The 17,320-nt window shown below is 42.5% G+C and overlaps 1 protein-coding gene across 2 annotated transcripts in view; it reads left to right on the top strand.

Annotated features, from left to right (window-relative positions):
- ESF1 (ESF1 nucleolar pre-rRNA processing protein homolog) overlaps positions 1 to 2,003 on the top strand; it is a 91,614-nt gene extending 89,611 nt beyond the window's left edge. For both annotated transcript variants that reach the window (XM_030196342.1, XM_030196343.1), the window contains one exon: positions 663 to 2,003. In XM_030196342.1, the coding sequence (XP_030052202.1) occupies positions 663 to 974 (312 nt within the window). In that variant the 3' untranslated portion in view covers positions 975 to 2,003. The remainder of the gene's footprint in view (positions 1 to 662) is intronic.
- Positions 2,004 to 17,320: the final 15,317 nt, after the last annotated feature.

The following is a 17,320-nucleotide window of genomic DNA, read 5'->3' as shown; positions in this document are numbered from 1 at the left end:
TGTATTTTTTTAATGGAGTTCATTTGGAACTTAGTGATTACTTGTAACAGTCAAAGAACCATGTTGCAAGAGGAAAAAAAAAACTACAGAAAATTTGCTGTTCATATGTAGAAATGTACCTTATCTGTGAAGCCAGCATAGTGAGCAAAATCCGAATTGCACCATTTTGAATGGCCCATTGTGAATCTGGATCCATAATTTCACTCTTAAAGCTGAAGCCATTCCAATTTTGTTTGGTTTGCTGGTTGACTACTAGTTTCATACTTGACTCGCTGTTTGATGTAGCAGCTGTAGATGCTGCTTTTTGGCCAGGATTTAATGCTGTTTCTGAAAGAATCTGCTTTACAAACCACAAGTATGTTTAAATATGTTCAGACAGAAAATGTGAGTGAGCTATGAGTAGGACATTACAAACATAATTGGAAAAAGGAAGGACCGCTATCTAGGTCCATATGTAGTCTTTTGAAGTAAAGATTAAATACGATCTTCATACAGTAGTTAACGATTCATGTGTTATTTCAACCATCAGTTTTGATTTAAAAACTGTTTGATCTGTCATACTGTGATCTGTTGCCTTGATTCTCTGGTGCAGATTTATTTTTTGATAGGTAAAAGTTTCATCTTTATAATGACCTGATTTGATCTCATTTGTTCATCCACAGTTGGATGTTGCAGACACAAGATTCCAGGCCATGTACACTTCCCACTTGTTCAATGTGGATCCTTCAGATCCCAATTTCAAGAATACCAAAGCCATGGAAGAAATCTTAGAGGAGAAGTCTCGGAGAAGAGCTCGGGAAGATGTGGCTCACACAGAGACAATGGGGAAGCGGCAAAGGGAAGTAGAAAAGCAACAAGAAGGGGAAAATGCTACCAAGAAACCTGCAAATCCTGATTTGTCACTGCTGATAAAATCTGTAAAAAGTAAAACTAAACAATTTCAAGCATGGAAAAACAAGAAGTCAAATAGATAACACATTTTTTTAATTTTTTGTAATGTGACAATCTTGCTTATTCTTTATTTTCCCATTATCATTTCTTGAAAGCAGTAGCCTTGTACAGATATCCTTGCACTGGTTTTGTTGTATGGCATGAAAGGCCAAATTTTATTGGCAGATCAAGTTTTCATTAGTCTTGATAGACATATCAGAGCAGTCCCTACCTGTAGTCATCTACAAGAATCTATCCCTCTCCTCCTCCTACCTCCAGTCAGCTCCCTCTCACCTTCTCAGCAGTGGTATCCACTGCTAGACTGAGACTTCAGAACAGCCCAGGAGTTCAGTTATCACACAGCTCAAAATTACTGAGGGTCACGTAGTGCAGCCCTCAATTAATATGGATCAGCTGTTGCAGCTCTGATAGCTGGAGCTGGGCCAGGAACTCTCGGATGTCATAGTGAAATGTGTGAATGCAGTGGTAACCTAGACCCTAAGATATGTTGACCCCAGCTTTAAACTCCCTTTATCTTTGGAGATCACTGGACAGAACAGTTTATTTTAAGGAATACATGGCTTAAAGCCTTTTTCTTCTTTTGCACAGTCTGATTAAGTTAAATACAATAGAGCAGTGATGCACAAATTTCCATCCAACGCAATCCATTTTTTAACAACTGCAAATTCACATGGCCCTGTATGATGAAAACAAAATAGCAGGTCTCTACCTTCTGTTCCCCTTCACACTTTTTCAGAGCAGGAAGGCAGTAGCTGCAGAGGTGGCAGTCAGTGCGTGACCTGAGTCAGTATCCCCTGGATTCTATATAGGTCATCCAGATTTAGATGCAGAGCCCAGATCTGTGTGCAAAATAACAAGCTACTAATACTCAATTATTGATGTTAATTGACAGATTTGCCTGCATGCTATTCTATAACACTGCATGCCTAAATGGTCTCCTTTGCAGCTCAAAAGGAGGCGTAGCACTGGGAGGGGGTATGGGCAGGTCAAGGGCTTTCCCAAAATTTGGGCACAGTGTTATAGAATACCGAGGTTATGTGCCCAGCTTGCACACCAGGATTTACGCCAGGTTTCAGCAGGTGTAAGTTCTTGCACCCAAAATTGGGTGTGGGAAGCTGTGCTAAGTTCTATTCTATGTTTCAATAATTTTTATTGATGACTTAAGAAATCAGCCAATACAAATATTTAGAGACCAGTCAAATTCAAATCACAAGAAAAGGAGAAATTCTTCCACATTTTGATTCTCCAATCATTATCATCAACTCTTTTATTATTTTATATCCCACCTCCCCCCCCCTTTATGGTTTCATAATTTTATTGGAGAATGCAGAAAACATTTGTAAACATACAATTGGGTCTGCGTAGTTAACTAACACTGTATACTTAATGTTTTGACCGGTATAGCTCGTTACCCTTCATCCAACAACAAATGGTTCTCAGCTATCGAGTCTACCTGAATGTCTCTCCAGTAACTTTTTACAGTTCTCCCCCTGTGCTTCACCCCCCTCTCCTCCCACCCCCAACAACCCCCCCCCCCCCCCCCAATGCAGCATTTGGTCACAGTCCTCTCACTCTAACTGCTGTAGCAGCGCCTGGTGCCTGTGTAGTTTACATGTTCATTATGTGCCCTCTGGCATAGGGTGTCAGTGTGAACCAAAACGGCGTCCAGCATTTCCAAAAAGTCCTGGTGCTTAATGGTCTCCGAGTTCGCAGACTCGTTCATTCTGTGCGTAGTAGGCAGATCATCCGCCCTCTCCACTGAGCTATCGTTGGGCCCTCTGCGGACAGCCATGCCGACAGTATTGTTTTCTTTGCCACCATCACTGCTCACATGGCAAAGGCTCGACAGCATGGGTCTAGAAATTCGCAGATACCCAAAGAGAAGTTGAGCATCCATCTGCCAGTTTACATTCCAGATAGTGGCCATCTGCTTAGCCAAATCTCTCCAAAACTTCTGAATCCGCGAGCTCTAAGTTCTATTCTATAAAGGGTACTCAGCCCAGAGCACCCTTTATAGAATAGCACTTCACTTAGTGAGCATTTTTCCCGGCACCTAACTTTGAGTGCCATTTACTGAATCTGACCGTAAGTGCTCAAAGACCCTACTTCATAAATCTCCATTCTACTAGAAAGCCTAACCAGAAAGGTCCAGGCCTTTGAATGTTGACTGTCTCACGAGTAGAGAATGACATGGGGAAGGGGAACCGTGGGGATGGGGACAGAGCCCACGGGGACAGGGGACAAACTTTGTCCCCATGTCATTTTCTACTTGCCTGTTAATGAACTGGACTGTTATTTATGTTTAAGTGGATTTTTTGGAAAACAAGCAAACATACTGGCCACAACTAGCAAAATTTGCATGGGAGATCTTGTACATCCTGCAACCAGCACATCTTCTAAGAAGACAACTTCTATTCCAGGAAGGACTGTGGAAGACAGGAGGGCTAGATTGAATCCTGAGATTGTTGATGATTTCTTATTTATCCACAGATTTAAAAACATAACAGTGCTTTATAGGGCATATTTTTCCCCTCTAGGGCATATAGAACGGGTTGTATTTTATATCCCTGGACATTTTAACAGTGTGAATTAGGATTCCTTGGTGTAGTAGATATCACCTATTGTTGGGGTTGGAAGGGTAGAGGGTGGTGAGAAGGAGGATTATTATAGCTGCTCATTGTTATTATTGTTCTCTATTTGTAATTTGTACACAACAGTTGCACAGCATATTGTTCCTTTTTATCTCTCTATATAAAACACACCTCCAACGTTCTAATTAAGCCTCCAAAAGTCCCCACGTTCTAAATCCGTGGTGGTGTAGATCGAAGTTTGCCCCGCCCTCGCGTCAAACGTGATGACGTCAAGGGCGGAGCAATAACATTCAACGAATCGCATCGCTACCAGCAGATGACAAGGGATCGCCGAACCGCTGCTACGTAACGAAACCTGACGTCAAACACTTCGCGAAACAGAACAAGCACGAACAACTGCATGGGGACAAGGGAGGAGAATGAGCAGCACAAGCGGTCACTTTATGAACAGCACGAAGACGACGAACATCGCTGGAAGGAGATTACAATTGTCAGGCCCATGCTCCAGCTCCCGGTATGAGCAGCATCCTTACAAAACGCCCTACAAGAAAAAACTACCACTGTCCCGACGTCTCCGGCACCTCAAACAAGTCGCCTAACACTTCAACCCTCCCCCCCGACAAAATCAAAACGCAGCCTTCCACACAAATGGGGGGAGAGGACGGATGGGAAGAGGTGGCGGGGGGGGGGGGGGGGGCAGGAACTCAGATGGGAAGAAGTGGGAGGGGTTTCAGGAACTCAGGGGGGGAAGGGAAGATTAGGAGGGGGGGAAGGGAGAAGGGGGGAAACCACACTCTCTGCCCACCACACTGTATCTGTGTGAACACTCACTGTGTCCAACATACGCACTCGCATATAGTCATTCTGAAACACACACACAGATACACGAGCACCCAGTCTCAATCTCTCTCTGACACACAATCGCACAGTCACTCTCTCTCTCACAGTCACTCACACACACACTCTTTCAAACATACACATTACGAGGAAAACCTGGCTAACGCCCGTTTCATTTGTTTCGGATTTGACTATACATCGTATTGGCCTTGAAGAAGCCAACCAGATGAATTAGACGAGTAATATCTGGGGATAATCAGGTTAATACCACTTTTTTTTTTCTGTTTATTGTTTAATTGATCTCCTTGTCTTGTTTCACTCTCCTTATTTAGTGGTCTAAGGAAGAGACTAGAATTACCTGACTGAAATAATTCCTATATATTACTTTCTCTGTATTTCCGGCAAGTTGTTTTATTGCTTGTAAAAATTTAAATGGTTATAAAAAAAAATCATAAGTGTTTGAGGCTTCTGCAGATGAGGACAGAGCCCACGGGACGGGGACAGGGATGGAGACAAACTTTGTCCCTGTGTCATTCTCTACTCATGAGTCTCATGCTGACTGCTTCTACTGCAACAAAAATCCTATCACCACATCCAGAGGAGAAAATGTAGAATGATATGTTGTTTACTAAAAATTGCCACCATGAAAAATCGTTTTAGAATTAAATATGGAATCCTCAGACTGGAGTACTAGGAAGCTATATTTTTAAGCACGTGATGGTGGTGCCTGAATAAAGACTCCAATTTGTCAATCACTAGATACCCTTTAAAGTTAAATAATCTTGAGCACAAATATAAGTCCATAATTGTCAACGTAATCATATTTGTTCTTTTTTGAAATATCAAATTGCTTCACTGTGCTTTAAAAAAAAAAGCAGACCATCAGTAATAGAAATTTTAAAACAAAAACATAAGTTATCTGTTATTGCAGTGTAATATTGGTGAATAATGCTGTTATTTCCAGGCTTCTTCAAAATGATAAAGACCTCAGTTGGCATCTGGCTTCACAGGCTATCCCAGGCTTTCTTGAATTATGTTTCAGTGTTTGCCTCCACTATCTTGTAATTCAAATTTGCCAAATTAACATTCACTGTCTTGAAGAGAAGCAACGAGGGACCCTGGTATCCCACATTTAGTTACATTAACTTGTCCTTAGGTTATACAGTGATAGAATAAAGTTTAATGTGGTTCTGAAAGTTAGAGCTACCCTAAGGATGCATAAACAGGGCAACATACTGAACTGTAATAGTTTTATGGTATAAGCTTGCTTGCTAAATGTATGCCATGTTTGTTAATGTACTGCCCATCATGTAAAACATTTATTTGAACAGCCATGAGTTGTGTTCCAGGAAGCATTTTAGAATGTTTTTTATATTTAAAATATTTTTATTAAAACAGTTGGCAACTTAAATTCTGAAGTACAAAGGAATGACAGTTTTACAATAGTGTCTAGTCAAAAGAAGTACCCCTTCCCACCCTCTCCTGCATCATTGAGTTACAGTACATATCTGCAAGATTCAGAAAGGTGTTTCATAATTGCTTTATAAAAACAATCTGAGCAGGCCAGGAGCATTCCATTCTCAGTGTTGGTTAAAATTGGAAAGGCGGCAACAGTTTCACGCAAACCAAAACCACTCAAAATAAGCTGTACAATTAATGTTAAAAATCTTATCACACTGAGTATATAATGATTACCCATTAAACATAGGTTTTATACTCACCAGCAGTTTGTAATGGGAGAAATTTTCCTAACAGCTTCAGGACTTTCCTACTTAAGTTATGGAACTTGCTTCCTTTATTTATGTGTGATTTAAAGGTTACATTTTTAATAAGAGACTAACAGGCAAAATATGTGCATATTTTTCAGCCAAACAACAAAGCACAATGGGCCTCCAAGAGTGGGTTTGTAGCCAAACTTTAATGAGGGACCTGACACATGCTGTATTTTGGCGGAACGCGTGCGTCAGGGATCATCAATCTCAGTAACACAGGCAGGGTGGTGTCCTCTATTCTTTCTGCCAAGACTTATTTAAGGCTCTTGAGTCTTGGCAGTGTTTTTGCAACATTTAGAAAGGACAGGCTATGTTGCTCTCACTTTTTTGTGTGGTGATATTGCCCCCTGACACAGAAAGAATAGAGGACACCGTTTGGTGTAGGGTAACAAAGGGGATCTAGGGCCTTGCCCTCACACCAGACGGCAGACCTCCGTTTGAAAGAGTAACACCTGTTAGTGGAATCTTTCCTGAAAGCCAGCAAGACACCCCGTGGAAGATCAATGGAAGCAAATTCTAGCCTCTCAACATGAAGGTTGAGATAAAGAAGAGACCCTTTGTTCTGCATAATGAGGATTTGAAAACACCAATCTCCACGGTTCTTTGGAGGATAACTCTAGAAGAAGAGGGAACCAGATCTGACAGGGCCAATAAGGAGTGATCAGAATCATGGTCCCATGGTCTTGCTTGAGTTTCATCAAAGTCTTCCCCACAAGAGGTATGGGAGGATATGCATACAGAAGACCCGTCCCCTATGCTTCCGTGTGGGTGTTACCCTAAGTGTGGTAAGATGCAGCAATATTTTGCAGCTTCTGGAGGCTGACGGTGCCTTTTGTGACACGTATAATTAAAGGGATTAATTAGACTGCGTGTAACAGTTGAGCTGCCAGTTCCTTCAATTACCTGTACAAAATTGCAACATTCTGAAGTCCTGTTAGCATGTTATTGATGAGTAATGATTAGTTATAGAGATCCAGACTGAGAGACAACCAAACGTGTCAGGATTCTGGCCTATTTCCGAACAGTGTCCTTTACCAGAGCTTGGGTAGATAGTTTTATTTCAATAATCACTTTTATATTTGCAAGTTATTTCAGTTCACCATCCTTCTCTTTTTTTTTTTTATTTAGTACATTGGTCCTTAGTAGTTTATTAACATGTCTTTCTATATTCACAAATGTGCCTGTACTAAAATTGCTTTTAGCAACCATTAGATGGGATGATGCTTGCTGTTGGCCTACTAAGGGTGCAAAGTTTAATTTTTAAGTTGTAACTAGGTATTTTAGAGCACACACCTTTTCTTTTGAGCATTTTTTCTCACAAAATCAATACTAATGAGTGACTGGTGCAAAGTAGTTCTTTAGCTACAGATGTGTAGTTTATCATTTTTTTTTTTTTTTACTTCTAGCTTAAGTTTACAGGTGTGATTTCACAAAAAACCTTTGTGATAACAAAATTGTGTTACTGGGCTCATTTCCATATTGTGTCCAAAAGGAAAACAGTTTCATAGGTGCACATTTTCAAAGCAGATGGAAGGTCCATCTATTTAAAACATCCAAACCATGATTTTGGGAAGTCAGAATTCTGACGTTTCACACTGTAGTTCGTCCAAACAGCAAGAGTGTGTGCTGTGAGCATTGTATGCGCAGGACTAAGGGGTGTCCAAAAGTAGGATGTGCAATGAGGATTTTCGAATGGGAAGAACCATCCATGTCTAAAAAGAAGGACGTTTTTATCCACACCTGTTTCAGTCATGTCCACGTTACAAACCTGTTGCTCCAATTAAGCAGCTGACCACAGGAGGGATTAAGGCGTGACCCTCCTTAATCTTCCAGTGGTTGCTGGCCCCCTCCCTCTCCCCTGAAAGTGAAACTGGAAAGGAAAACCAAGCTCTGTGTCAGCAGCAGGTGTTATGGCCATTCTGAACAAAGCATCAAACAAATCAGAGAAACAGCCTAGTGCTTAGTGCAATGGACTGTGAACCAAGGGATCGATGTTCAACTTCCATTTCAACTTTTTTTTTTTTTTTATCTCAGCCTTTGAGAAACAGAAAAATATCTACTATAACCAGACCTTGACAGGAGGGGGAGGGGCCAGAGCCCAAGATGGGGGGCACATTTTGGCCCACCTCCCGCCGCCACTTCCCCTCCGCCCCCGCCGTTGCTGCTGGAAGGTACCTTGGCTGGCGGGGGTCCCCAACCCCCGTCAGTTACAGTGTTTGTCCCGTGCTGGTCTGCCTTGTGCCCTGTCCTGTTTTCAGTACTGAAATACAAATAGAGAAGTGTACTCAAGGGTATCCATGAAGCTGAACATGGCCCACAGGACAGGGCACAAGACAGACCAGCACAGGACAAACACTGTAGCTGGCGGGGGTTGGGGAACCCCCCGCCAGACAAACTGGGAATCCTGGAGCTAATTTGTGGGGGGGCCAGGCCCCTGTGACCCCCTGTAGTTATGTCACTGATGAATAAGACACCTGCAAACCTGAAAGCGCTTAAAGTGGTGTACATTCAGGTACAGTAGGTATTTTTCAGGTCCTGGAGGGATCACATTTACAAAAAAGAGTTTTAGTGTCCCTTGGTTTACAGTTCACTGCATTAACCACTAGGCTACTCATCTGCAAGGATGTCTGTATGGCCATATTTTTTTAAATGACGCCAGACAGACATTCATGTCCCTGACATTTTGTTGTTCAAAAGTTGGACATTTCACTTTAGAAAATGGCTATTCATTTTGGATGTTTTCAGTGCAAAAACATTCATTTCACAGCCATAATCAAACAGGAAATCTAGATGTTTTTCCTGTTTGATTATGGCTGTGAGATGGATGGTGTTTTGGGGCGATATGAGCAGGACAGGCTTTTTTGGACTTAGACTTTTTTTTTTTTTCAAATGCCCCTCATATTTACTAAATAATGTAAACTTCTCTGATGTTTGGCATACTGCAAGATATTGACCTCTTAATTGGCTAGTCCTGGGTTTGGAACTGATCTGTAACTTACAGAACTTGCTGGTAATCCCAGTACTTTTGAGTTTGGTTTGTAGGTATTTGGTTTGTGTGGAATCACAGATTCCCTAGAAACCTCTAGGTGATAGTTTATGGTGCAGGATACTTGTATAAAGGCAAACAGAAACTAGATTAGTAGGTGGGTGGTTGTTTTATTGGACAGGGTTTCCCAACTTTTTCAAGCCAATTACCCCTAAGTCTAACAAGTATCAACCGAGTAACCCCTCCCACTTGCCCCATACCTTTTTAAAGCTGTCTTAGATTGGTTGATGGCAGCGATTCACAACACGCTGCCTGTGCCGATATCAGAGCCTTCTGACTGACCTTCCCGCCCGCCTATGTGGAAACAGGAAGTTGCATCCCTTTAAACACAGACCTCTGGTTTCACACCACCTATATTACTGAACATATGAACTAAAGAAATACCAAAAGAGGAGGAAGGAAAAAGAAGAAGAAAAGTGCCACCAAGTTCTATCTCATCCTGGCCTGGGCCATACAGTACGAGCCTCAAAAAAAAGCAAGTGAAAGGATTAAATCCACTTCCACTGCACAAGAAACATTGAAAAGCAAAATAAAACAATAAGACATTTACCCAGTGTTTCTAAAACCACAGAAAACTGTGAAGCTGGCTTTAAATCGCTGCAGTTTCCTACTGGTGCTGATGATTGACAACTCAGCAAAGATGTTCAAAAGTGTCAAAATCGCTTTTTAGAAAAGCCGGATTTATAGAGGACTTTTAAAATACAATTTGGGGCTTTCAAATCTGAATAAACATTTTTCTTGATTTAAAACTTTATATTTTCTTTGTATTTTTATTGCACATATAATAGGGAAATGTGTTGCTTATATTTGTTACCTTCCAATTTGCTTAAAACAAATGGATACTTGTGTTGATTTGTTTTTAAATAATAAAAAATAAAGAAAAAATGTATGGCATATGAATGGCAATGACTCTAAATATTGCAATGTGAAACACACAAATAGAGAAGTGTACTCAAGGGTACCCGTGAAGCTAAAAATGGCCCACACCATCATGCCCTGCCCCCACAGGACATGTACCTGCAGGAGAAAATGTCTAGTTCTGCCTGTGGCAGCAGAGCAAAACATTTAGCGGTGCTCTGGGGTGCAAAACACAGTAACAATAAATGACAGCATAAAAGACCCATATGGTTCATTCAGTCTGCCCAACCAAGGTGAAGCTGCACCTGCCACTCTGTGCAGATTATAGTCATTCATTCTTAAACACTGGTTGGCAATTGGCCATCATGCCATCCACATATAGGTAGTAAGATATGTAGTCTTGGGACAATATTTTATAACGAAAAGTATTGCTAACAGTATTTAAGTTGGTAATCACAAAATTAAGATGTTTTCCCCTCCCCTGGGGTGCAACATGCTTAGCAAAGCTCTGTGGTACTACACATTTTGCTTTGCCACGGGATGCAAAACTGTTAGCAGCTGCCTTTTTTTCTTTTTTACCTTTAACTTTAATCAGCATTGCACAGAAAGAGAACAAGGTACATACACCATTAGCAAATACAATATAAAGGGCATCAAAAACTTTTTTTTGTTACATTTATACCCTGTGCGTTCCCACTCATGGCAGGCAATGGAGGGTTAAGTGACTTGCCCAGAGTCACAAGGAGCTGCCTGTGCTGAGAATTGAACTCAGTTCCTCAGGACCTAAGTCCACCACCCTAACCACTAGGCCACTCCTCCACCACAAAAACAATTGAAATAGGAGGAGTAGCCTACTGGTTAGTGCCATGAGCTTTGATCCTGGTGAACTAGGTTCAACTCCTACTGCAGGTCCTTGTGTCTCTGGGCAAGTCACTTAACCCTCCATTGCCCCAGGTACAAAATAAGTACCTGTATGTAATATAGAAACCACTTTGAGTGTAACCACAGAAAGACAGTATATCAAGTCCCTTTCCCTAAATAAAAAGAATGTTGTACCACCCAAATCTTCTATAAACAACTCTGGCTTACATTTAAATGGTTATACTCCTGAATGGTGGAAACACATACTGAGCCAGAGAACCTGGGCTTTGTAAATTGGCAGAGATGGATATTTTGCAGCCCTAAATGTTTAGACCTGGCAGCAATTTCAGAAACGTGGCCATACCAAATATCAACGTTTACAGCCCTCCCACCTAGATGTTTTTGTAAAGCATATTTAAACTTAGTGCTTTTTATTTTACTGTCTCTGGCAGAAGTTGCATGGGAAGGTGTGTACTGGCTCCAAAGCATGGAAACCTCATCTCAGAGGAGATAGATGTGTGTGTTTTTTTGGGGGGGTGGGTGGGTTAGGAGAGTGCTAAGGCAGCACAAACATACTTTTGTTGTTTCAGGGCAAAGGCTCAGTGCTACACCACACAAAAGGCATGGGTTGGGATCTGCCATGGTGATGGAGAAGTTTTCTAGTACCTCAGACAGTGCAAGTAGCTGTGGGCAAAGTGATGAATATGATGAGAAACAGGATCACAGAAGGGACCTACTGCATCCCAGAGGGGAAGGGGAAGAGGACAGGTGAGGGGCAAGAGGTAGTTGCATTATATTAGAAGAGTGGGGGTGTGGGAGAAGGCAACGGGGGGGGGGGGGGGGGGGGGGGGAGGGCAGGCAGCAGGTGTGAAGATAGAGGTTTCAGTCAACAGACTTGAGTGAATAGAAATGGCAATCAAGCTCACAAACCTCCTAGTTCTCTCACAGTAACAATGCAAACATTCACAGAGACCTGCTGTGGCTGCCCTTATTCCTGATTTAAAGGTGCTCTAAATCCCAACAGAGATCTTGCATTGCCTGTATATCAATGTGCTATCCGCAATCAGCTTTGAGAATGCCACACTTCCCATGACATGCCCCGTACCTCTCCCAACACACCTCTGCCAACCTAATACATTTTAATGACTTACATGTTTTGTCCTACCCTTTTGTAAAATACTGTCTTACAAGCTTTGGCTGCACAAACATACAATGTGCCAGGATTGAAGTGTTTAAAGTGCGAATAGCCTTAGATCACCCTCGTCTCCTGTTTTCAACTGCAGTCCTTTAAACTATCATGATTTTGGATTTGGACAGTAGTTACAACATTAGATCAAAGATGATTTCCAGGTGGTTCATGCATGCTTCATGCCCTACAGAGATGGTCCCTTCAAAAAGATTCTAAACTGTAGGACTGCTTTCACCTAGTATCAAATAACGAAATGATTGGCATTTTGGGCTTACTGAATACTTAATTTTCTTCAAAGAATTAGATCTGAAAATAAGGAAAAAACAAGTGGCAAATGCATAAGTACAGAGGAAAATACAAAGTGTTCCTCCAGGAGCCATTCGTTGATCAAAACTGAACACATGAATGGTTAAGGACAGGTGAATTGAAACCTGAGTTTGAGCAACCGATAGACGCAACCCAGGACAGTGGATTACAGACAAGATGGTTCACACTAAGCATAGAAAAACCGGTACAACAGAGATTCTGTAAGAATTAGCTGGAAATGGTTACTCAGTTCATAGCTGGCTGCAAATTTCTGATGTCAAAGAATTTCAATGCAAAAAGGCAAAATAAGGTGACGTGTCTCATCCACTGGAGACTTTGTAAACATTACAACATCGCTGTACCAGAAAAGCACTGGAATCATGACCTGAAAAGAATTATGAAGAGGTTATGATCACTTCCAACCGATAACAAGCTGGATACAAGTAAATCAGTAGTGAAGGTGAAAACACAAGCACTGTGTTAATAATAGAGGAGTCAGTGCCAAGTGATTATTCTGTGAATCATGTGAAGATCCTCAAGTACCAAGAAATGTAATTGGAGACCAAGGAAATGTGGCATAAAGATACAGAAATATTTCTCATCATTTTTGATGCCACAGGCTTAATGAAAAGGAATTTTCAAGAACACCTTCATAGGTTGCTGTAAAGAATAAACATTTAATTCCAACATGGCCTGTTCAGGCTTGTATGGATGCTGTTGAATCGTGGCTGTGAAATTGTTGTCTTAAGCTAATGCTGATAAAACAAAATGATCTGGGACTTGTATACCACCGCTTATAGAAAATGCACTCCATTTAAAGAATATGTGCTTGAAAACTGAAACAACATTGAAGGTGCTTGATGTCTCCTTTGATCTTATGTTGAATTTTGAGTATCATGTTGCTCATAGACTAAGCAGATTTTCTGGAAACTGAGGCAATAGCGCAGAATATAAAAATACTTCTTTTTACGCAGTTCAGTTTAATAGTCCACGCCTTTATAATTAGCAAATTGGATTGTTATAATTTACTTGATGTTGGTGCTCAAAGGTTATGTAGGGAGACGGCAAACACAGCAGAATACTGCAGCCAGATGGATCTGCCAGGCAAACAAATGGGAAAGAACAACTCTGTTGTTGAGACAACTACATTGGCTTCCTATAGTATCACGAAAGCTGTTTAATTATGTTAATATTATGTTAATATTCAATATTATTCATGGTTCTACACCTTTGCCATTCACACTGGTTCTGTCATTTTCTTCCTCCAGGAAAAGTCTTTGATCAAATGGACAGTTAAAACTAAATTACCCATCTGTTGATGGTATTAGATTCAAATGTGTCCATTCCCTAATGATCCCTTACCAATTTGCAAAGATTTGGAATGTTTACCAACAGAAGTTAGGCTGGAAACAAACAGTGACATAGTTAAGAAATGCTTAAAAACTTTTCTATTTAAACAGTATTTAAATGATTTAATTTTTAACTGTAAGTGGATATGGGGCTCATAATCAAAATTTAAAAATGTAAAAAAAAATGGCACAGTGGCAGACGAATGTGTTTCTCACATGAAAAATCCAAATCATATAATCAAACATACCCCTTACCACTCTCGTTAGAGGGTAGAATAGCATTAAATAATATGATGATCATCCCTAGGTGGCTGTATGTGCTCCAGACAATACCAGTATATTTAAGAAAGGCAGACGAGAGGCAGTTGAATACCATGCTACAACATTTCTTATGGCAAGGAAAGAGGGCGCACCTCCCAGTGGGGACCCTGCAGATCCCGGTGGAATATGGGGGACTAGGGCTTCTTAGTATATGTTATTTAAATGTGGCAAGTGGGATGAGGCACATCAATGATTGGTTTAGATCAACACAGGAATACTCCAACACCGAATTGGAATTGCAACTAACACCAGAGGTACATTTCAGTAATTATTTGCATGGTACAGGGGCACATATTCCAGAAATATTAAAAGCCACGTATATTATGCAAACTGCCAGGGCAGCCTGGAACTGGATATGTCGAATGCACAAATTTTCCATAAAGACGACCCCATTCCTTCCAATTTGTGGTAATGCAGCGTTTGTCCCGGGGCAGCTATACTCAGTCTTTCATAGATGGGAGAAAAAAGGGATAAAATATTTATTACAAGTAGTTACAGAAGAGGGGCGCATTAAACCTTTTCTAGATCTGCAGAAGGAATTTGACTTGTCGGGGACAGAGACATTCCATTATGCACAGTTAAGACATTACATGACATCCTTGCCTTGGGAATCCTTGGCTGAGGATGTGCAGGAAGAGTTGTCATCAGCATTCTCACTGGAGTCACAACAAAAGGTGCCTCTTTCCTTTTATCATAGGCATATCAGAGACACAATGCCAGAACTAAATTATGTGAAACTGGAGGCAGCTTGGCACCAAGACCTAGACATAGTCATGCCAACCGGAATAATTCAGACATACACTCTGTCCATTAGGAAGAGAACCAGGCATATGGTGAAGCAAGATAAAAGGAACGGAGTCTGGAGTTAGCTGCTGCTCCACAGAAATCTGGCTATCTGGTTGGAACTGTGGCTGAACTGCTGCTGGGCACAGCATCCAGCAGTGTGTGCCGATCCTGAGGGACCTGGCCTCAAGCTTGAGCCACTGGCCTGGGATCCTGTGAGTGCCACCTGCACCCGCTTGGATGCCCTTTGATTGCCCGCAGTTGAGGCGGTTGCTATGAAGCTGGGTTGGCACTTGCAGTTGCTGTGGAGGGTGGCGCTGATAGAATGGTGGCATCACTGGTTTCATTGAGAGGGTTAGGCGTCTGCTGGGTGGGCAGTATGCTGGACAAGGTCTCAGTGTATGCATGGAGATCTCTCCAGCCCCAAGAAACTGCTGCTAGATATTATGCCCAGTATCCTGGCTCTCCTGCTGCATGGTATGCAATACCTGCAGGCAGCCCTCTTGGGCTCAGAGCTTGCACACCGTCATGCAGCAGCTGTAGCTTCTGGTTCCAGTAGTCAGTCAGCTGCATATTTTGGGACAGGAGTTTGCTGGCCAAAAGCACAACCTGCCACCTGTGGCAGAAGGGTCCTCTATGGGCCAGCTGGGGCTTCCCAGTCTGTACAGGGGCATCTGGAAATCCAGGTGGGGGGTGGGGGTTCCAACAATAGCTGTTCCTACTCTTCCTCCCCTGCAGGCAGCTCCTGGTTGGTATCCTGTGTATCCTATGCAGCTGCCATGGTGCCCTCCAGTGACCCTTCTGCTGCCCCAGACTCACCCTCCTCCTGCTGAGGCACCTGTGTTGCCTGCTGGTTTTCTCCCTTGGAGTCTGAGTCCTCACCTGTACAGAAAAAGTAGAAGAAATGTGTCTGTTGCACTAGCTAACCTGTTAGACTGTTGCACCCTTCCTGAACAAATCACTCAATGTGCACTCATATACCACAGGTGATGAGGACTGCCACTGTCTTGCAACCACAGCATATATACCTCCATATCCCACAGTTCAGGAGACAAGGGGTATGGTGCACTGTGTACCTCAGAAGCCAGGATGCCAGACAGCCATTTATAGGGTTACCATATTTGCTACCCCCCCCCAAAAAAAGAAGACAATGCCCACGCCATGCCCCTTCCCGTCCCGTCACACCCCCACCCCGCCCCCTGTCACATACCACCCCGTCCCTTTCACACACCCCCACCCCCATCACACACCCCTAAGGGTGTCCTATCCTCCCCTCCCCTTACCTTACTATACTGCCCTGTAATGTAAGGGGAGTGGAGGATAGGACACCACTAGGCCTGCCCGCTTGTCCGGAAATCCGAACAAACGGGCAGGATGGCAAAAAATGACAGATACAGCAGGCCTTGAACCGGTGACCTGAATGCTCCCAGACCTAGGCATAATCACTGCACTATGCTGAATTGTTAGAGCATGGGCCCTGATAAACAGCCTTTCTGCCTGTGGTCTGGTGTGCCTTCTTACCTCTCCCCCTACCTATCTGATAACCTCTAGTCCTTGTGGGTTTCCTATCAGCCCCCAACACTGTCCAAGCTTGATGAATAGAGCGTTAAATAGAGCAGCCAGTACATCTTTATTCCCCAAATTTTCATTGACTCCCCAGCCTGTGCAGACGTGTCCTGGGTTCCCAGGCCATGGATGATCTCCTTGGAAGGAGCCTGTGCACTATGTGCTCCTCAGGGGTGAGATTCATGAGGTCCGCATCCAGCAGGTTGTCTCCAGCCTTGAGTTTCACATCCCTCTTCAGCTGTCTCCATTTCCTTTTGCAGTCCTCTACATCTCTATTTGTGTGGTAGGCAGCATTTAGCTTGTGGCATATTGCCACCTATTCTCTTTGCTTTGTATAAACACAGAGATTTTGCCCTTTTGGAAGAAATAAATTGCCATGGTGTACCACTATCTGCTTCATTAGGAGCTCAACTTCAGCATTGCTGAAGTTGCACTTCCTGTTAGAGGGTGGTTTTTTTTGGATGCCATTGCAAGTGTGGGATGTGGAGGTTTGAAAATCCTGAGATGTAGGTTTTTATAGGGCATTGTAGGCACTTCAGCTACAGGCACTTAATTTTGGGGACAAACTTTTTTTTTTTAATAAAGACCCACATAAGAAAAAATTGAGGGGAGAATTACATCTAAATCAAGCAATTTAGATGCCATTTTCGAACCTCAACTTTGCCTTCACATTGCTAAAGGAGAGGTGGCTTGTCATCAGCCTGGAATCTTCAACACCTGGGAAGCTAATTCATTTGCTCTCCATTCTGTCCCCCCCAGCATCAGGCAGCTGAAACCTGGAAGCCATGAGCCAGCTGCAGTCCATATTTCCAGTCTCTCCAGGTAAAGAGACCTTGGAACCTACCCGTCCCCTTCTGTTAGGAGATGAGCTGAGACCTGGTCTGCTATAT

The sequence above is a fragment of the Microcaecilia unicolor genome, chromosome 3 (genome assembly GCF_901765095.1).
Source record: "Microcaecilia unicolor chromosome 3, aMicUni1.1, whole genome shotgun sequence".
In the NCBI taxonomy this organism is placed as follows: domain Eukaryota; kingdom Metazoa; phylum Chordata; class Amphibia; order Gymnophiona; family Siphonopidae; genus Microcaecilia; species Microcaecilia unicolor.
Note: the sequence above shows the minus strand (reverse complement) of the source record. Positions and strands in the feature narration are given on the sequence as shown.